The sequence below is a fragment of the Rhipicephalus sanguineus genome, chromosome 10, assembly GCF_013339695.2.
Source record: "Rhipicephalus sanguineus isolate Rsan-2018 chromosome 10, BIME_Rsan_1.4, whole genome shotgun sequence".
Lineage (NCBI taxonomy): Eukaryota > Metazoa > Arthropoda > Arachnida > Ixodida > Ixodidae > Rhipicephalus > Rhipicephalus sanguineus.
In genome coordinates, this window is record NC_051185.1 from 15898606 (window position 1) to 15921118 (window position 22513).

Genomic DNA, 22513 nt, shown 5'->3' on the forward strand with positions numbered 1-22513 from the left:
CTGATAAACTCTCAGTTTCGCGTTTCGATCGTAGTAGCTCTTGGCTCTACTTTGCGCCTCTCTCATGTTCGCCTCAGCAATGTCGCGAGCACACCGCAGCCTTTCTAGCAATTCAAGGATGTACTCGACCACAGTAGGGTCGGTACTTTTCGACTCCCAGGTTTCGCGCAAAAGTCGCAGTGGAGACCTGAGGGTCCTTCCGTAAACCAGCTCCGCGGGGCTGAAACCCGTCGCTTCATGAGTGACCGATCTCAGCGCAAACAGCATTGCCGGAAGACAAGCATCCCACTGACACTTCTTTTCAAAGATAAGGGCTCGCAGAACTCGTTTCATCACGGAATGACACCGTTCTACACTATTGGACTGCGGGTGGTATACTGAGCTGTGGATTATTTTCATTCCACACTTCTCCAGGAATCCCGTAGTGAGAACGCTGGTGAATACTGAGCCCTGGTCGCACTGTATCTCCTGAGGAAAGCCCACTCTTGAAAAAATAGACAGTAGTGCGTTGACTACTTCTACGGAGCTTTGCTCCTTCATTGGGATCGCCTCTGGAAATTTGGTTGCTGGACAAACGGCGGTAAGCAAATACCGGTAGCCTGACTTTGTCACTGGGAGTGGTCCCACAACGTCTATTACAAGCCGGCAAAATGGCTCCGAAATGAGCGGAACAAGCTTAAGTGGTGCCTTTCCCTTCTCGTGCGGTTTTTCCCACTCTCTGGCAGGTGTCACACGCTCTTACGTGGTTCTCAACTTCTTTGAAGCATCCCGGCCAATAAAACTCCGTTAGGAGCCTGTCTTTGGTCTTCCGAGCTCCTAAATGCCCCGACCAACCAACTCCGTGACAGAGATCCACAATGTCAGGCCGATACTTAGCCGGCACTACAATCTGGTCGAACGTGCGACCTTTTGCAGTCTGGTAGTGGCGGTACAAGATGCCATTTTTGACGGGAAAACTGACATTCTTCCTCGTCACCCCTTCCCTGACGGTGTTCCAAATCTCCTTAAGGCTGGGATCGCTTTTTTGCTGCTCGATGAGCTCGTCTCTTGTCACTTTCCCCAGTACATTGCTTAGTGCTTTTGATACCGGCAACACGAGCAGCCCCTCCTCCGATTCCCTTTCAGCTGTATCAGCGCTAGTCTGCTCCTCTGACCCCTCTCTTTCTTTTTGAGTAGGCGACGGGGTAGCAGGCTCCGCTGTGCTGACTCCAGCTGGTGTTGCTGTACTTCCGGTGAAACTCGGTTCTTGCCGCTCTAGTTCGGCTGCTAACGCGCGTGCTTTAGCTCTAGTCAAGGCTTGTACTGTTCCCTCGTGAAAACTTTTCCCTTGTTCTCTAAGCAGACGGTCGGTCCGATTCGAGAACAAATAGGGGTACTGCGGGGGCAGCTTGTCTGACACCGCCGCTTCCGTCTCCACTTCTCCGAACGGCCCAGTGATGATCACTCGAGCTACCGGAAGACAAATGCTTCCATCTTCCAATACTGGTTTAATCCATGCGCACTTGCCGTTGTAGTCTGCTTGTGCCACATAGTCCGGGTGCACCAGATCCATGGTTGCCCCACTGTCCCGTAAGATGCGGCACGGCTTTCCGTTCACCGTTAGGTTAAAAAGATACGGACTAAGCAGCTCCTCGCTAGTGGCTGAGTCAGAAGTATACGAAAGGGCTGGCCTGGGCCTACGACAGCCTATGGCAATATGACCTTCCTCCTTGCATTTGTAGCAAGTAGGTGGTTTCTGAGCCTCAAAAGGACTCTTTTTGGAAAAATCCCCCGAAACCTTTCCCTCCTGTTTGTTTTGTGATCCTTGACCACTTGCAGCAAAGTCCGTCTTTTTCTGTGCAGTCATACCTGCGCCAGATCCCTGCTTCGCCGTCCAAGGTTTCCCTTTATCTCCCGCTTTTGCTGGAGGAACCTCGTCCCTTTCTCCCCGGCGTGACGCGTACTCGTCAGCCAAGTCGGCAGCTGCCTGTACAGTTTCTACGCCGGCTCTATCCTGGATCCAGAGCTTCATTGGCTCGGAAAGTTTTGAAAAAAACTGTTCGAGAGCCACTACTTCAAGAGCCTTTTCGAAGTTCCCAAAAGCGTTGGCTCCTTTCATCCATTCGACTAAGTTGACCTTCAACTCGTAGGCAAACTCAGAATACGTGCTGCCCTGCTTCTTTGTCAGATTTCGAAACCGTTGGCGGAACGCGTCTGACGAAAGTCGGAACCTCTTTAGAAGGCTATCCTTCACTTTGTCATAGTTGTCCGCATCCTCCACTGGAAGCCGCGCGATCACATCCGCTGCTTCACATGGCAGCAAACTTAACAAATTTCGAGCCCATGTGCTACGATCAAGGTTCGCTTTTTCACAGGTTCTCTCAAAGTTCACAAGAAAGAGGCCCACATCTTGCCCTGCTTTGAAGGGTTGCATTAGCTTAGATAAATCACAAAGATTTTGTCTGCCCGCTACCTCCACTCCTTGAACCCCAGACATCTTCCTCATTTCCACTTCGAGTCGCAACTGTTCTACCTCCAGTTCTTTTTGCTTTAGCTGCCGCTCCTGTTGCTCTCGCCTTTCCTGACGCTCCTGTTCCTCACGCTTTTTCTCGCGCTCCTGTTCCTGTTGCTTTTGAATCTCGTTCCACGTTTCTTTAATATCGTCACTGCTCAGATTCAAGCCCTCGATAGCGCTAACAATTGCGTCTTTCTTCATCCCCGCATCTACTTCTGCTCCCAGCTCCTCCCCCAGAATGAGGAGCTGATTCTTCAACAAACGCTTCCAATCCATGACAGAGAACTAGTGTGGTGCGGCTCACTCTCTACCCAGAAGTTCCGTAAACAACTGCTTCTGTGGTAGCCTCTACCAGCGAAAAGATTGCACTTCTATCTTATCAGCCTGGCAACCAAAAAACCAAAGCCAGCACTCACCAGTCCACAGCTGTCAGTCTCCATGATCTCGGCGTGTTCATTCTCCATCCTCCAGGCTCACATCCAACCGCTTGCCATCCAGTTGTAGTGCGTCGTGGCGACCGCTGTCTGCGGGTAGCGGGGCCGGTCGCCGTCGCTCCGTCGAATCAGGACCAGGGGAGAGCTTAGAGCAAACTCAATGGGTTTATTTACATTTTGACAGTGAGTTGTCGAGATGAAGACAGAAGACCGCGCTGGGCGAGGCGCCGCACGCCCTTTTTGTTGACCCCCGTTCCCTAGGTCCCTAGGTTGGGGATCACTACACAAAACAATGCGGACCAATGGTGATGTGGAAGTTCCTCTAAGGGAAGCACCTTCCTCGGGAAGGGACACGCCCTTCATGTATGTTCACAGAGGCACAACACTGACCCGCACATACACACACACCCTTGCCACTAGTCGCAGCGCCGCCGTAGAACGGGGAGGGGGAGAACGGAAGATGCACGTGCGCATCGACCCCTTTGGTGCCGGCCGCGCGCTGCGTTCCCACGGGAAAGTTTCAGCACGCACTTTCGAGATGTGCCAGGTTCGTGGAATCACTCCGGGGGAGTTAATCCCTTGACCAGCGCCGTCGTCGTCAATCTGTGGGCGCCGTCTCGTGTAGTCGGCCCCTGTCGTCTCCTCCGTCAAGCCGTGGCGAGACAATCCTTTTGGCGCTGGTCCGGCGGGCGAATGACCCGCTGGGTCAAGGCATAGCGTGATCGCTACAGTAGTCACTTTGTCTGGAACATGAAGGAGCCAGCACCTTCACCAGATGTCACGTTTTAGTGACAGTAAAGACTGCAGTCACGCTCACTGGTAGAGACAAAGCTCTTTATTGGGCGAACCGGAGTACAATCAATGCACTCTGTGCACTGATAGTGGCGATCACAGTCATCGGCCGTCGGTAATCTGCTCGACTGTGAAGTTCGGAAGCTCTTACACATGCCTTATCGAACCTTCCAACGTTGTCACTGGTGCTCGTGTTTACTCCACAATAAAATCTGTTACTTATGTCCTGCATGTAATCTTAATAGAACAGTCTGAAATGGTTGCAAGGTTTCCGAAAATTGCGCAGCGGCCTGAGATGAGCTGGTGGTAACATGTTTTTGTGGTTGAAGCCCATTCACATTAAAATAATATCATATGTGCATGTGGCACTACACTCAAACCTCGATATAACGAACCCGGATATAACGAATTATCGGTTATAACGAAGCGAATGAAGATTCGTCTTATCATAGCTACAGTGTTACAAATAAACGTTTATAACGAATTTTCGGATATAACGAAGTTATTTTTGTGGCAGATCCGACTTTGTTATAATGAGGTTTGAGTGTATTCATAAATAATAATACCTTTTAAGTAGTTTATAGAGTGTCAGCTGTGCCCAAATACAGTCGACGTCCGATTTCCCGGACCCTCAAGGGACCGCGAAAACGTCCGGAAAATCGGGCAGTCCGGAAAAACGAATGCACGTGAAAACGCACCTTTTTGGTAGGTATTTTTCGCTGACGGAGAGGGTCACAGCCGGAGTACAAGATTCGCATAGCAATTCAGCCAATGCATCGTTTAGGTGGCTCTGAAAAGAGCCGTTTTTAAAAAATAAATACGACGTGGCCGGCACTACCTCATAGGTCAGCACTTGGGCGCAAAGAAGTCGCTTATTTTCTTTTGCACGGTCCGCTTGCCCGCGATTATGTCTGCCTCAATTTCAGTCAACGTCATGTTGCCGCTGTACACCAATGACAGTGTCATCAGTGCTCGCGTCAACTCCGAGCTCGTTGGCTGTGTAGGAGCTGGCTCTTCGTTCTCGGTGTCGGAGTCATCGGAATCCTCCGTAACTTGATGAATGATTTCGTCGTCGGTCAACTCCGCACATAGCTCGAGGTCTTTGTCAGCGTCGGCGAAGTCCTCAAGGGTTATCTCGGCTGGAATCAACACGCCGCCAGCGCGCAGATCGTCGAAGGCAATGTCCGCGGATGGCAGTTCGTCATCGTGAGCCTACGAGGTGGCTTTGTGCGCTTCGAAGGCGCGGACGAAGACGAAGGAGCAGTCGGTGCCATTGCTGTAAACGGCGAATCCGCTCGACGAAAAGCGCAGCACGAAACAGCTAGGAACTCGGTGGATGCTGAAGGTCGGGAAACGTGATCACTGAAGGTAGCACGCAGCAGCAAACGATCAACCGCAGACACGACCGCAGAGCTGGCACAGCTGACAAAACAACACGTGAACGAACACAGTGAGGTTTGGCTTGGCTAAGCTACGGCTGGCAACGGATTGACACGTGCGGTTTCGAGGTTACGGCAGCCGCGGCGCGGTGCGGCGGTGCTGCTGGCCACACCTGCGATGCAAGTATGGTGGGTTCAAGGATATGAAAATGAAAACAACCAAAATGGCGTCGTCGGTGGTGACTTTGGGTCGGCAGTTAACAGTAAAAAGTCCGGGAAATCGGATGGCGAAGGCTATAAGCGTCCGGAATTTCGGACTTTTTAATACATTGACTCTTTGGGGAACTTGACGGTGCCACAGATGAGTCCGGGAAATCAGGCATGTCCGGAATTTCGGGTGTCCGGGAGATCGGACATCGACTGTAAACAGAAACTTGGTGCAAGGGTACGATAACTTCCATCTGAACAGGCGTACTATAGGCATGAAGCGTAAGAGCATCTGCCACGCAGCAGGCTGTGTTGTTTGGGGAGCCAGACTTTGCTGGCTATACGGCTATACAACGATCGGTCGCACTCTCAGAAGAGTTCTGTCCCTGTGAAGAGTCTACTGACTTCATCCTGGTGTCTAATTTAGGCTTTTAATGCAAAAAAAAAATGTGAACACAGTTGAACCCAGATATATCGAATCTGAAGGGGATCACAAAAATGTTTATGCACTGGTAATTCGATATATCAAATATATTATGTAGCAAAAATATTTTTAGGAGATTTTACAACTGTTCGATATACACTAATTTGTTATATGTGGGTAGGATATATGCGTTTGACTGTACTGGGGGTAACAAATGTGAATTTAATGGATGAAATGCAAGAACACCCAACGTACTTAAAGAACCCCAGGCGGTCCAACTTAACTTGAGTTCTCCGCTACAATGTGCCTCATGATCATATTGTGGTTTTGTCATATAAAACTCCCGAAATTCATTGGTACATTGAATAAACCATTACCAGCTTGACCTAATGCTACTGTTGCTGAACGGACCTTTGCACCTTTTTCCCTCTCACTTGCAGTGGCACATGGCGGACTACTTGTACCAAAATGCGGAGAAGCTGAAGCAGGAGGAAGGCGATTGGGACACCCTGTGGATGTGCCTCTTCCAGCGGCTAGGCGAGCTCTGCGTCGATCCGCGCTCCGCCGTCCGCAAGAGCGCGGGCCAGACCCTGTTCTCGACCATCAATGCGCACGGATCGGTGCTTAGGCAGGAGACCTGGCAGGCCGTGCTGTGGCAGGTACGTACACGATATCAAAAAGACAATCCATGACCCTTGGAATGCTAAAGTGCAGGATGTAGAAGAATGCTGACCTTAATAAAAAGACAGTGCTAAAGACACAAACGAGTGAGAGGTCAATGGAATTTCTTGTGTCATCTTCAAGCTCGTTTGTGTCCTTTCCCTCATTTGCAGTACTGAACTTAACCTATGGCCCCAAGCCAACAAATATTTTCTCTAACGAATACAAACTACCATGGTGACTCAGTGGCTGTAGCTTGGTGACTATGGAACGGGGTGAGGTCTGAAGTTCGAATCCTTTGTGGTGGCTGCGTTTCCATCAAAGCATAGTGTAAAGGTAGTTGTGTTTTTTAAGTGAAACTTGTTATGAGTCAACAGATTTCGGTGTTCGGAGGTGCGCCAGTTGCATGCATACTTGCATGCACTGTTTTCCAATAATTGATGCTCTCTTGATTGTGAGCTTGTCGGCGATGAGCCCTTTCTGATGCGGCAATCTCATCCTTTATCAGGAGCCCTTGCCCTGATATGAACGCATGACCATCGTTGCCTGTAGCAACAGGGGTGTTTGCAATTCCTGGCTTGGAGGAATGGAAACGTTAGGAGGGAGCACTGCGCAGTGTGATAGAAAGAAAGAAAGAAAAGTGGTACGTCAGGCATGCACATGCCAAGCTTCGCTTGGCCCCGTTTTTCCCTATAGGGCAAGCCTACTTGGATTTCTTTGCACAATTGTAACTTGTGTGTGTGAAAACACACGTGAACCTCAGGTCGTCGATAGCAACATGGAGCCTAACACGCAACGGTAAAATAAAATGGGGGAATGCCTCTTGATGAGTTCCCGTAAGAGCATGCATGCATGCAGACAACATCCGCATGTTACGTCCTACTCTCCTTGCAGGTGCTGTTCCCTCTGCTGGACCGAGTTCGCACGCTGTCGGGGTCGGCTTCGACGGAGAAGGTTAACGACATGGGTGGGAACATTCTGATCCACCACTCGCGCAACACGGCTCAGAAGCAGTGGGCCGAGACACAGGTGAGGGTCGAGAAATGTTTGCTTCAAGAACGGGCGGCAGGCAGCTTTAATCTCTTAAGTCAACAAGCACGTTTTACATCGAGGTTCTTCTATAGAACCTTCGATTAATTTGCCAAGCTGACTTTCCCACAATGCATAGTTACCTAGAATGAAGTTGAATCTTGTAATGAGCACGTCTAACCGAATTTCAGGGCATGCTGTAATCTCGCTGAAATATTTAAGATTCACATGTATTGCAGACCGTTCATAATGAACCGGCGTGAGTGGGTCATTAGGTATGGAACACTTCGTCGTGATATGCCCACTTTGGATGCTAGACCAAGGTATCATCGTAGCACCAGCAAGTGCTTATGATTGTGTGGGCTGGTTATTGTTACAAAAAAAAAATCTTGTTCTCAGAAGTGCTCACAAAGTATTGTGTACACTTGTGAGAACAAGTGTGCACATACCAGTATAACAACTGGTATGTGAAATTGTTCGAGATAACCATGTTACGTGGCTTTGAATGTAGCCACTCAAAGTGATATCGGCTCAGATGTAAGTGTACAAGCCAATATTAGGCTTAGGCGACACAAACTAAATGCAGTGAAAATGAAAGTATGCACATTACGCATTTTATTCTGTGAGCACTGTGCAAATAGCACACGTGACATGCAAAAGCTTTGCCTCTATAAAATTGGAGATAGTGACTTGACCCTTTGAGGGTCAAAAACGTACATCTACGTCATCCGCTAACAACCACAAGACCGTTAGGGATGTACATGTGCGTCATGCCTGTATACTTAACATGCGTGCCTCTTTTGATCATTTCTCTTGCTCGGCATGTGCTGCCACACTGCGGGAATACGTGAAATTTTTTCCTTGTGCCGATGTCTCAGTTTTTTTTGTGCTTTACTACAGTGGTGCACCAGCTAGTTTCGGTTTCGTTCTTCAGCCGGTTCCAGCTTGTTGCGCCCGCAAAACTGATGGCTTTCCAGTTTAGAATCTTTTACAAAAGGTGACTGATTTGTTACTCTCTCATTTATTGCTCCCCGTTACGCGATTACGCCCGTTTCCGTGCAGGCGCTGACTGACACAAACGATGCCGCTGTGGTTGCGTTTCCTGTTTCGGGGACTCACAAAAACTGCTTCCGTCTCATTGGCGATAAGACGAAGGATTATTGTAGGTTTTGAACTTGTTTTCGCTTTCCAGACGCGCTCACAACTGTGCAGTTTTCTTCAGTGCGCTCACTCGCGCAGCTTGCTTTCGCTATAGAAGTGCGCACCGGTTTCTCTGCCGCAAGCGAGTCTAGCGGTGATTGCTCCAAATCGCTGCTCGACTGTCGAATCTGAATCTGATTCTGTAAATGTCAGCCCGTCATACGAGGAGTTACTTACAAGTTAGTTAAGACTCGGATGTTGATGAGTGAGCGACATCTCAAAAACGTGCGTGGCAAGACGATGCTGACTGGATCAAAAGTGGCATTTGTCCCCCCGTGTTTCCACTTAACGCCACTTCGGGCACTTATTTTTGTACGACTGCGAACTACACAGATGTTTATTTCAACGCATAGTTTTTTTAACTGTCATATAGGCTTTTTTTAGAATTTATCTTGCTGTTATTCATGAATAAACCATGTGTATGTAACAACCCAAATGAGGTTTTTATCACTTTACGGTCACCCCATAAAGTTTTAGACAATTTTTTGTTCTTAAATAGATTCGTCTGAAGAATTTAATTCAGCCATAAAAAAAAATACATTTCTGAGATGCATTTTGCGAAAAAAAATCCACCCTCAAAGCGTTAAAATTTGTGACTGTGTGTTCTTGTTTGTTTCCGCCTAGGTGTTGACGCTGTCGGGAGTTGCAAGAGTGTTCCACGTCAAGCGCGAAGTGCTTCACACGCTGGGTGACTTCCCACGCGCCTGGGCACTCCTCCTTGAGTTCATCGAGAACTCGGCCCTGAGCAAAAACAACGAGGTGAGCGCGAACACCACTTGCGATAAGCTTGCTTGTTCTGTTTGTAATGGAACCAGCAAAGCAATGTTCTGTGTTAGATGCATTGCTGTGCCTCTCTTTCTATGTTTTTTATGTGTTGTAGCTGGTTCAAGCTCAAGTACCATGATAGTTCGTGTTAATACTGTCAAAGGAAGAGTGGGATTAAAGTGCCCTCTTTATCAAGTTTGTATTATGTTGCCCCTTGCGCAGTAACATTAACATGAAATTGCAGCACTTCAATTAACTTTTGGTTTTTATACCCTAGGTGTCTTATCAATCCAGATCCAACATTCAGGCCAGTCCTTAGCTAAGATAAAAGAGTCTTGGATGATCAAATGTAGGCATCAGTTCTGGCATTAAATTTTATTTCAGTCTATTTTTTTTTTATTAGTGACCTTTAAGGCATTACAATGGGCTAGGCTTCGTTCCCTATGACAATATTACTTATCAATATATTACTTAATGCGTATGTATGTGTCATAATGTGTGCTATTTGTGATTGTAATTTAAGTGGGAATTTTTAACAGAAGATTATAATTCGAGAAATATCTGATGAAGCACATTAATTGGACACTTGGTTAGTTAATACTGTGAACATATTGTAAGTAGAGGTGTGCGAATATTCGAAATTTCGAATATTTTTTTCGAATAGTGTTTGCTATTCGATTCGATTCGCACTGAAATTTTACTATTCGAACTATTCGAACTTCCCAAAAACAAATACAGTCAACGTCCGATTAAAAGTGACCCCTTCAGATTTTCAATATGCTTCACCTCATTACACTCTCGTATTGCGGCAAAGCTGCCTTTCAAGCTCCATTACGGTCGAACTTGGGCAAGAGACAGTCAACGTCTGATTGGAAGTGGTCTTTAGATTTTCAATATGCTTCACCTCCTCACACCCCCGTATTGCAGCAAAGCTGCCTTTCAAGCTCCGCTACGGTCGCAAATGTATTAACTCAAGAAAACGCTGGTTCCAATATGGAGATGAAAGATGTGACAGAGTTGGGGGCTCATTTAATGCTGTTTTGGACCTGAAATTTGGGCAGGAAGTCCGAAAAAACGGACGCCGAAGCTTTTTAGCATCCAAAATTTCGGATGTTCTTATATATCGACGTCTACGAGGCAGATTTGGAACTCCGGACTTGAAGGGAGCACACCCTTGTCCGCCACATCAGTTGGCCTTCCACAGCAGTTGAAAGAGGAGGAGAGGCTGAGGAAATGGCATCTCTGCCTATCACGTGTAAAGTGTTGTCGGCAGCACCTTGGTTGCACCAAATCATGTACATAAATACAATTCGGCCTCTACATTGCCTCACTCTTGATAAGAAAGACAACTATGAAATATGACCCCACCAGCGCTTCATCAACCTAGCGAAAAGAAACACTTTCATGTTGCTATCTCACAAGAACATACTTAGGGATTCTCTGCAACTTTTTCTGCAATTTCACTTCGAATTATTCAAAAAATGTTTGAGAAATATTCGAAAATTATTCGAAATTATTCGATTCGATTCGCACTCGATCTTTATTATTCGAATTCGCTTCGCACCCAAAATTTTGCTATTCGCACAGCTCTAATTGTAAGTTGACGCGAAAGTGAACGTATAGGATATATTTTTGAGTAAAAGCAAGTCGATGGCCCATATGCAGAAAAAAAAAAGATCACTACTGATGTATTGCAAATGCAGTTTATAAAGTGTCTCAACATAATTTTGTAAATAAAATTAAACAATACCATGTGCATAAAAAAAACACATTGGTACAACAGCAGCAACAGTAGTAAAACAAGTGCATTTTGTGGGCTGATGGTTCGCAAATTTTGCGCTGGAAATTGTCTCCAACGCATTGTGACTTGTACAGTACGGTCCACTGCTAAAGGAAACACTCGAATGAGCGACTTTCATTTTGTTGGCCCCCTAACGGCTAGTGGATGTGGAAAGATTGTTCGTGCACGTTTAGTCTATCATAAGGGCTTGGAACTGTCAACCACCAGTAGTGTTATGTAAATCTAAGTCATTATGCTTTTGTAGGAGAGCAATATCCGGACATACCGGAAACGCAAGTGTTCCCTTTAACATTGGACCCGCCTCTACATTTTGAATAAGTCTTTATACATAGCCTTCACGCAGAACCAGGTATGGATACCTTATTGCTCTGTTATCTACCTTTTTGCTTTTTGCTTTTTACCCAGGTGTCGCTTTCGGCACTAAAGAGCTTCCAAGAGATACTGCATTTGAGTCGTCCCACCGAGGGAGCCGGGAACGGTGGCGCCCTCCTGGGACGATCTGCTGACCCACAGGGAGAAGCGGCCCTCTGGTGTGCTGCTTGGAAGGTACGGATTGACGGTTCAAGATGGGCTTGCTGCATTTCCTCAAACTGGGCGGTTAATCGTTGCATTAACCTTTTGCTGTCCGAAACCTTTACCCACCTCCTGTCCGTTCCGGTCTGAAACTAAGAAAAAGTAAAGCTCAAGTGAAAGTTTACTTACTCTTTTAGAGATGGTGCATAATGCAGTGAGAAAATGTGCGTGTGCACACACCACGAATTGAACATGTCGAGCAGTGCCCAACCACGGACCGCTGCGGCCATGTTGCATTGTCGGGTGGGGCTCGACAGCGGTCCGCGAAGGGTTAAAATGTCAGACTTAGTCAGGGTGTGATCTAGTAGTTAACTTTTATACAACCTTTTAAGGGGTGTATTCGAGGTGTTTTTCAGTCCATCAACAACGATAGTCCATTTCACGTACCTTTCCTTGTGTTATCGCCGCATGCCTGGTACTACCAGGTCATGATTGGTGTGCGTGCTATCAGTGTGACATGGTGCTTCTTGATGGGAAAGTTAGCGAGTTCCAAGTTTTTAAGAAAAGAGTTGCTGCTAGAGAGCCAGATGACAATTGTTGTTTTGGGACAAAAAGGACTCCCCGGAGGCTGCAAACTGTGTTTGCAGCATACCAGGGTCGCATGGGCACTTTAGATTGCAGTCGAATTCGTTAATCACAATGAGCTCTTTTCTGCATCTTCTACAAAGGAGCCAACCATGATCGAGAAATTTGCACCTGATAGGGCTCGATCATGATTAAAAGTGACTTGGTTACACATGTATTAGAAGTTCAATAAAAAAGAAAAAAAAGAGCAAGAGTTAAAATTTCGTGCAGCTTTTACACAGTAACAGCATCCAGTGTATGAGCAAAATCTGAGAGATGTGCACAGATGCTTGTACGTGGTCACCTCTGAGCAGGGGCGTAGCCAGAAATTTCGGGGGGGCGGGGGGGTCAATGACTGCTTAAGCGTGCCTTTGTATGTGTGCGTGTATATACATACAAGTAGAACTAAAAAATTTGGGGGGGGGGGGGGGCATTGTATGGCCTTCTCTAGCGTCTCATACATTTTCGCACGTCTAGGTTTGGTACAACATCGGCATTGAGAGCACCAGGCCTCCCCCGGACGTTGCCGTCGACGACGCGCGCTTCTCCAACAGCCTGTCTCTGCTGTACATTCCGTCCCAAGCGTTCCTCACCGCACTCGTTCAGATCTTCCCGCACCTGTTCCAGCACATCAAAAATAGGTGAGTCACTCGAGTTAGCCATTGCTTAAGCAGTAAGCTGAGGGCCAGGGAAGGCTGCTCGAGACATTTCTAGAACGTTTCTTCACGAGATGCTTACTTATTAGGGGAGAAAATCCTAGCTGTGGGCTGAATTTCTTCTCTCGTGACCTCTCTCATGCTCAGAAAACGCATTGTTGCTTCGCATTTCAGGTTTTGTTGCCTTCGCATGGATTTGAAACCACGTAAAGGCCATAAACTCTGTTATATTGAGCATCGATATGCTAGTAGTGAATTTTCAGCTGTAACAAAATAATTCTAAAATTTGGCTGGTCTCATTTCAGTGAGAATTTCGCTGCTATAGCAAAACTTCGAACGCAAGGTTCAAGGCAATATTTGTGGCAGCCAAGCAAGGATTTGTCTGTTTGCAGCTGTCAAATGATCAGCAAAAGCAACTTAAAATGGCAGAAGGTAGATGCATATTTGTGGCTTGGCTAATGGCTTGGCTAATGCCTTGGCTAATGGCTTGGCTAATGGCTTGACTAATGGCTTGGCTAATTGCTTGACTAATGGCTAGACTTTGGCCATGCAGAGACACTTAAATAGGCTGTTTCTAAATCTTTCCAGTGTCTTTGGAACTGGCCCATGCGTTCGGAATGCCAAGTCATAATTTTGAATCCATTATCATGCCGACGTGCCATGGCCTAGTGGTGTTACCATGGTCAACTGACGCTCACGATGTCTTCTCATGTCTTTGGGTTACCAGGTTTACGGTCTCCGACTTCCAAAAGTTCGCCACCGTCGTCCAAAACGCTGTCGCCGCACCTGTTCACGGCGATGCCTCGCCCTTCATTCTGCCTACCCTGGCCGAAGTGGTCCTCACGACGTTGCAGGAGTCCATCCTCAGTGCCATGGACACCCTGCACAAGGTGAGCATGACAACTTTCGTCTTTGTTCTTTTTGGTGTGCCTTCGTTGTGTAGTCATAATTTGTTGATTCAACTTCAGCAAGACGTTATGACATTGGTTGTAATGGTTGTAATTGTTCATATGTATGTGGTAAAAGTATTGTAAGGTGCCTTGCCATCTGTTGATTACAATTAGTGTAAGTCTCTAAGGAAATTGCGAATTGCTTTCTTGGTATATCGTGCCAAAAGTGCCACTAGGTTTATGCCTTTATCTTAATTTTGAGAAAATATTTAAAGGAGGTGCCCCTAGCAAGTGTTCTGCGCTCCGGAGCCTTTGCAGCATCAGAACCGCGTTGTAATCGGTGTATCGACGCCCAGGCAAACTATTTTGAAGAATTTAAGTACTATGTACTAGGGGTGTGCGAATATTCGTAATTTCGAATATTTTTCGAATAGTGTTTGCTATTCGATTTGATTCGCACTGGAATTTTACTTTTCGAATTATTCGAACTTCCCAAAAACAAATACAGTGAATGTCCAATTGAAAGTGACCCCTTCAGATTTTCAATATGCTTCACCTCATTACACTCTCGTATTGCGGCAAAGCTGCCTTTCAAGCTCCGTTACGGTCAAACTTTGCCAAGAGACAGTCAATGTCCGATTGGAAGTGGTCCCTAGGTTTTCAATATGCTTCACCTCATCACAACCCCGTATTGCGGCAAAGCTGCCTTTCAAGCTGCGCTACGGTTGCAAATGTATTAACTCAAAAAAACGCTGGTTCTAACATGGAGATGAGAGGTGTGGCAGAGGTAGGGGCTCAATTAATGCTGTTTTGGACCTAAAATTTGGGCAGGAAGTCCGAAAAATTGGATGCCGAAGCTTTTTAGCATCCAAAATTTCGGATGTTCTTATATATCGACGTCTACGAGGCAGATTTGGAACTCCGGACTTGAAGGGAGCACACCCTTGTCCGCCACATCAGTTGGCCTTCCACAGCAGTTGAAAGAGGAGGAGAGGCTGAGGAAATGGCATCTCTGCCTATCACGTGTAAGGTGTTGTCGGCAACACTTTGGTTGCACCAAATCATGTACATAAATACAATTGGGCCTCTACATTGCCTCATTCTTTATAAGACAACTATGAAACACCACCCCGCCAGCGCTTCATCAACCTAGCGAAAAGAAACAGTTTCATGTTGCTATCTCATAAGAATATGCTTAGGAATCCTCTCCAACTTTGTTTTCCTGCAATTTCGCTTCGAAGTATTCGAAAAATATTCGAGAAATATTCGAAAGATATTCGAAAAATATTCGATTCGATTCGCACTCGCACTTCAATATTCGAATTCGCTTCGCACCCAAAATTTTGCTATTCGCACAGCTCTACTATGTACCAATCGGATCAATAAACTATTTTTACCAAACCCATTTTCATCACTTTATGGACAGACCCTGTATACATCAAACCATTTGAATTAAGCAATCAAACACTCAGTTACGGCTAGAAGAGACAGGATAGGAGCCAGTTAGTTGTACATCGTGAAATTTTCAGTGTGCTACTCAGAAACGAAAAACGACTTAGAAAGAACCACAGGGGACAAAACAAGTGCTTGTTTCGTCTCCTGTGGTTCTTTCTAAGGTGCCTCTCGTTTCTGAGTGGCGCACTGAAAAATTTCACTCATTTGATCAATCGATCGATCAATCAATCAATCAATCAATCAATCAATCAATCAATCAATCAATCAATCAATCAATCAATCAATTAAATCTTGTTTCAGGAAGCGCTTGCAGGCACAGACAACCTGCAGGCCATGGTGCCGTCCATCTTTGGCCAGCTGTTGAGTTTCGCATGCTACGCCTGCCAGGCGCCAGCATACGGGAAGCTGCAGATGCGCTCCGGTGGTGTGGCCCCCAAGCACCTAGACTGGGTGACACTCAGCTTTGTGCCATTTGGGGAGCGTGCCATGGAGATGGCCGTTTCCCTCTATGTACAGACGGCGCAGCGACCGGTAGTCATGCAGGCTGACATCCTCCACGCCATCGTCAAGGTCAGAACCAACCGTTCACGTTCTTGTACTATAGTCGTATTACAGGTACGCGTGCGTATAGGAGAGCTTCAACATCCGGTTGCTGTGGTCTACGTTTTGAGCGCTTCGGCACCACTGCCATGCGACCTTGGCATAGGATGACTTGGCTCACATGGTAGCCTTTGCATACCTGCAAACTCTCCCGATTTGCCCAGGAGACTCTGTTTTCTTCAGTACTCCCGAGTTTATGGACATGACCATAAATCTCCCAGAAAACAGCGCTGGTACCACCCTGAAAAATAATTATCACCAAGTACATCAGTTCTAAAATGTTCTGATCGTGTGCAGAACATTTAAGCCACTTTCACCACAGTACACTGGCAAGGGGCTACTAGCTGTCACGGCAAACAGCAGATTCTATTCCTTAATCACGTGCGAGTGCATGTACTGTATAATTACGAGTACCTGTATGATTGCCGACCCCTCGGGCCCCCCCCCCCTGGCTACGGGCCTGGGTTCATGTTTTGAGCATTTCAGGATCGCCTCCCTGTGATATAGGCATGGGAATCACTTGGCACATACAGTAGCATTCGTTTTTCAACTAATAGTCAAGATGTGGAGATTGATGTTGCCAATATGCAATGATGCGCCATCACATTCCCGTGGACGAATACAAACAGCAAGCCCCGCTGACGCGAAGTTCTGCTCCATGCAAGATTTGTAGATGTGGTCAGGCTTACGAGGATTACTTTACCAATATCTTTTTATTGGGCGAGTTGGTACTTGTGAATGACATGATCTGTAGTGCAAAACTGAAAGAAAGACTGCAATGCAGACAGGAGTAGAAAGAAAGGCGCCGCTGCACTCACAACTGTTTTATTTGGCATGAAGCCTGTTGCATATATATATATCTCACGCACACACACTCGACACTAGGGGGCAGCACAGAGAAAATGACAAGTCATCTTATTCATGACAAGCTTAGCAATCTCATTCCTGCGTCATATAGTGCAACAGTTGTATGAGACTAACACAGGCTTGGCCACCGAGGTGAATGCGATGTACAACTAAGAAGTTCCCACACGGTTTTGTCTCTGATCTTACCCAGAATCCTCGCCTCAGAAAAACGTGGCTCACAGCAGCATGATCTGCAATGCACAGAAAGACGTGTGCTCACATCCTTTTTGACCAAGGTTGTTATTGAGATCAGCTAACTGGATTGAAGAGAGGTGTCGACGTAGTTGTCGTCTGCTCATTTTAACGCAGTAGCGTTAAAGAGCTCGTTTCACAGAAGTTCTGGTGTCGGCGGCAGTGGCGTCCTCGGTTGTGAGTGAAAAATCAGCGTCGTCCATGGGTGAAAACTTGAGGTAGATGTAAATAAAGAAATAATAAAAAATCTTCGGTTTGAGTGGAATCGGGGATTCGATCCTGCGAGCCCTCGCTCCGTAGCACAATGCGTTTAGCCGCTCGGTCACCACGCATACATCCTCTAGCATACTAACGGCGAGCTATTTGTATACACAATTGAGCGTTGGTGGTACGCACATCTGGGAGGTTCTTCAGCGACTTGACGGAAAACCCGTGCTGGCGCAAAGGGCCCACGGGCGCACTTTCCGTTTTCTGTTGCGCTGCATGCATGGACGTAGGAGCTGGATTGCGTCCGCACTTTGGCTTTCCTTGCGGCATGGTTTAGGTGTCGACCGAGAAGCGGAGCCAGGCTAGCGATTAGGAAGGCGATACATACGCAGACCGATCACGCTATCGTGTTCTACTCTTGAAAGCAAAGCTCAAGCATCCTCCAAGTTCTTTTCCTCTGTTGCACCTGTCTCAAACGGGCAGATTGTCTAGAGGACATACAACCCTCGATATACCGAACACGGATATAACGAATTATTGGTTATAACTAGAGCTGTGCGAATAGCAAAATTTTGGGTGCGAAGCGAATTCAAATAATAAAGATTGAGTGCAAATCGAATCGAATAGTTTTCGGATAATTTTCGAATATTTCTCAAACATTTTTCGAATAATTCGAAGCGAACTTACAGAAAAAGTAGCACAGAACCCCTAAGTATGTTTTTGTGAGATAGCAACATGAAAGTGTTTCTTTTCGCTAGGTTGATGAAGCGCTGGTGGAGTCATATTTCATAGTTGTCTTTCTTATCAAGAATGAGGCAATGTAGAGGCTGAATTGTATTTATGTACATGATCTGGTGCAACCTAAGTGTTGCCGAGAACACTTTACACTTTTCACTGCAGTGCTGAGTGCTCTGCCATGAATACACCTTTCCAGGGAAAATCCGCACTGCGCAGGCCCTTTTCAAGGTTAAATGATCAAAGTACCCTCACATAGATTCATCATTTTTTAAGTTTTTTATTATTCTGGCTTATACACTCCAATTATACAGTAGAACCCCGCTGATACGTTTTTGAAGGGACCGTAGGAAATAAACGCAAGAGACGGGAAACGTAAGAGCCGAAAAACAGGAAAAACGGCAAAATATTTAGTGGTACAGAATTTTATTTCAATTCTTACGAGCAGCACGAAAATTGGCGCGCTCAGCCGCGATCTAGTCGATGGATAGAAACGCGGAGCTTAGGACGGCCTTATCCACAGAAATGTAATCAACGTATGTGATTTTTTTAACACCAACAGCTGTAGGCATGAAAGAACTAAGCACACGCAATCACGACCGGCGCGGCGAGTCCGACCGCGAACCGCACGCACGACCATGCGAGCTCCAACCAGCTCGAACACCTCCCGTTCTCCGACAAATAACGATGATGATGAGTCTACGCCAACGCGATGGCAGAAGTGAATGCCAATTTCGAAGGCCTTGCTTTCGCAAGCAATTACGTCATACACGCCATGTTTGTACAATGCAAATCTTAGAGGCTATGCTTTTGTCAATAGTAAATGCCAATCTCGAAGGCCTTGCTTTCGCGAGCAGTTACGTCATAGACGCCATCTTTGCAATTTGAATCTCGAAGGCCATGCTTTTGTTTGCATCAATTGAAAGATTCTGTTGCTTGCGCCTCTCATGCGGCTAATATTACGGTCAAACGAGGCCAAGCTGCGTGAAAATGCACCATGGCCGCTCTCTTTGGTAGTCACTCGGTCGGCTCCGGGTGCACTTCGCGACGTATCATACGGGAACGGTCCGATAGTTACGACGTAACAGCGGGGTTCCCAATACATTGTATCCTATGGGAGCTATGCCGAGTCCGGCGGAAAACGACGTAACAGCCGGGAAAACGCAGCAGTGAGGAACGTAACAGCGGGGTTCTACTGTAGTAATTTTAAAACTTAACATATTTTACAGGTTATCACTTGCATTCTACCGAAAGTCAAATCCTGCTACTACTCATAGTTGCTTCAACTTCCCTCTGAACCCAAAAGAATGACATTTGCACATGCCTTATTTCATTTTAAAAAAATATTGTGCAGGTTTTTGGGTCATGACAAATATGCTCATTTTTCTTTATAATACGTGATATATACTATTTTAATTCGATTCGAAATTATTTGACCAAATCACTTTTCACTTCTAATTCGCTTCGAACCTGAAATTTACTATTAGCACAGGCTTAGTAAATATGGCTTATAGTAAATTAGATTCTCACAATACCGAAAGCACCACTCTTACTGCATGAGGATGCTTGATAAGCGAGAAAACACGGAAAGAACAAAATGCAGATGGTGACGCTGCCTTGCACCGTTCTTGCACCAGCTAGCATCAGGTCACTGTAGATTTTGACGGAGTCTGCGGGAGCCTCTGTAATCACTTGTCGGTAAAAACTATTGTGCTCACACTGATTACATTGTGTTCTAAGGGACCACGTCACACAACAAGTTTCAGGAAATTTCAGAACCAATGTGGCCAAAATAAGCAAGAAGGTTGAAATCCCTGGCATCACGGCTGAAGTTAAAGGGGTCATGAACCACTTTTCCAAGTAATGATCTAATGGCCTCAGTATCGGAGTGTACTGCCTCCCGAATCGATTGCCGCAAAAATTTCTCGAATCCGTCAAGAATCAGCGGAGTTACGGGGGTTTGGCGCACGCTCCCAGCGCTTTCTCTCTTTTCTCGTGCCGGCGAGCGCACTGGAAGCTAGACAGGGAGGGATGGCATGGGGGAAAGAAGTTACGCCAGCGCGCGTCATGAAACGCGATCGCTCTCCCGCTGTGATTCGCTTGCGCGAGTGCGGCTACCGTGTACCGAGGAGTGCGGCGCCGGCAAGTGGCGGCACCCCGCGGCAAGAAGCGCATCTGATCCGAACGCCGCTCTCGATTTACGTCGGCTATCGGCCAATAAGCATGCTATGTCTCTTGCGACGTACAGCGGACAGACGCCTCGCCCACCGACGAGAGTGAGAACTGGCCTCTGTTTGAAAAGAGGGTGCCTGGGGAAACGGCAACTTCGTGCTCCGCTTGTGGCCATTACGCGGCGCGCACGACTGTAATATTTGGCAGAGCAGTTCATAGCCGTGTCAGCTTTCCGCAGGATGTGTTTTTTCAATCAGCCCAAGGGGTGCTTCATGACCCCTTTAACATGCTGAAGTTCCATCACAAAATTGAAACATGAATCTCTGATCTTCATTTTTTTCCTCTTCTAATAATTAAGCTATGATGGCAAAATTAATGCCAATAGAAACCTGAAAGAGTAACTTATCTGTACAAACTTAATTAATGTTTGTCTTTAGTGAGTAATTGGTGGAAAAATACTTTTGCTAATGGATTTCTTTCTTTCTTTTTTTTTTGAAGAAAAACTTTGGTTTTTTGTATCGTGGGTGGAGGCACTTGCTGTACACCGTAGGCTATTCTGTTTGTGAAGCAGCAGCACTTTGGCATCTTAACACACTGAACAGTGAGCCCTTGTAAACATTGGGCAGTGTGTGTCACAATCTGAATTATTCGTGAAAGCTCCCAAATACATGCATTTGCAGTTGTATCCTGCATGTGCACTCAAACCTCATTATAACGATGTTACGTCTTACACAAAAATAACTTCGTTATATCCGAAAATTCGTTATAAACAAATATTCCTAACACTGTGTGTATTGCAAGACTATTTTTCATTTACTTCGTTATAACCGATATTTCGTTATATCCATGTTCGTTATATCGAGGTTTCAGTTATCCTGCATTTGCAGGCTGCAGCAACAGTAGTTGAATTCTGCAGATCAGTGTACATATCCTGTGAAGGCAAAGGGGGATGTCCTCCTTGTTGAACAAATAGCAAAGCACATGTCACAATATTGGGCGCACCCTACTGAGTTGTACCTCTCCCCCAGATGTACCATAGGAAGTGATGGGGAGGCACTTTTCAATAAAATCTTTGCATCAGAGTAGCCTGTGCTGGGTTGCAGCATACCTTCTCACTTGCAGGGCACAGCCATGAGTGTTGGGTAGTATAGCGCGCTTGTGCTGTTGGTGGTGACATGGCATTGCAGCGTGCCAGTGTTGCTATAGCTTAAAAATGGCACATACTTCAACCACTAGCAGCTAGAACAAAGCAGCATAGGATATGGAATAGCATAAACACCAACTGGATAGAAATGATAATGGACAAGAGTAAATTACCATGTCAGGAGAATGCATTGTCTTTACACAGTGACAGTGAATTGTCACAACAACCCATTATGTTGACCACAAATTTTCGTGAGAGGATGACTGATGACAATAAATTAGTGTGTCAAGAGCTTCTAATGTTTTGTTGAGACGGTAGCATGTTATTCCAACAGAACAAAGACGCATGGTCACCACACAATCACATTTAATTCTCATGCAGTCATGTAAATCACTGTCACAAGATGACAATGAAATGCATGGTCATCCTTGCCATTGTCCTGTTTGTGCACTATTGTTTCACAGCTGCTTTGACGCTGTAGCTGTCATGTCAGAGCTCTCATTGTCATTATAGGATGGCAATGTATCTTCATTACAAGGTCACACTAAATTTTTTTGTCATTCTTGCTATTGTCCTGTTGGAGCACTATTGTTTCACAGCTGCTTTGACGCTGTAGCTGTCATGTCAGAGCTCTCATTGTCATTATAGGATGGCAATGTATCTTCATTACTAAGTCACACTAAATTTTTCTGTCATTCTTGCTATTGTCCTGTTCAAGCACTGTAGTTTCCCAGCTGCTTTGGCACTGTAACTGTCGTGTCAGAGCCCTCGTTGCCCTGTCAAGGTGACAGCGAATTATTCTGACAGGACAACGACATTTTCATGACAGGAAGGCATTGCATTTTGATGACAGTATGACAGCGAATTGTACTCTCATGTTTCTGTTGTCCTATCTAAGCACTGTCGTTTGCGAGTTGCTCTGGCTCTGTAGCTGTCATGTCTGAGCTCTCATTGACCTGTCAAGATGACAGCACTATACTCCAAGAGGAGCAACACATTGTCATGACAGGACGGCAATTCATTTTCATGAACCAGCGAATTGTACTGTCGTTTGTGCTGTGCTCATGTTTAAGCACTTGTTTCCCAGCTGCTTTGGCACTGCAACTGTCAAGTCAGGGCTCAGATTGTCCTGTCAAGATGACAGCACATTATTCAAACAGGACAACACATTTTCATGACATGACACTCTCATGTCGATCTCTCATTGTCCTGTGAAGGTGACAACACATTATTC

The 22513-nt window shown here is 46.1% G+C and overlaps 2 protein-coding genes across 3 annotated transcripts in view; one reads left to right on the forward strand and one right to left on the reverse strand.

Moving 5' to 3' along the window:
• Positions 1-22513, reverse strand: part of LOC119407122 (uncharacterized) — a 98211-nt gene that overhangs the window by 44766 nt on the left and 30932 nt on the right. The gene's annotated exons all lie outside the window — the stretch shown is intronic.
• Positions 1-22513, forward strand: part of LOC119407123 (protein MON2 homolog) — a 250394-nt gene that overhangs the window by 36338 nt on the left and 191543 nt on the right. For both annotated transcript variants that reach the window (XM_049420247.1, XM_037673981.2), the window contains 7 exons: positions 6171-6389; positions 7285-7419; positions 9244-9378; positions 11591-11731; positions 12800-12963; positions 13706-13868; positions 15624-15893. In XM_049420247.1, the coding sequence (XP_049276204.1) occupies positions 6171-6389; positions 7285-7419; positions 9244-9378; positions 11591-11731; positions 12800-12963; positions 13706-13868; positions 15624-15893 (1227 nt within the window). The remainder of the gene's footprint in view (positions 1-6170; positions 6390-7284; positions 7420-9243; positions 9379-11590; positions 11732-12799; positions 12964-13705; positions 13869-15623; positions 15894-22513) is intronic.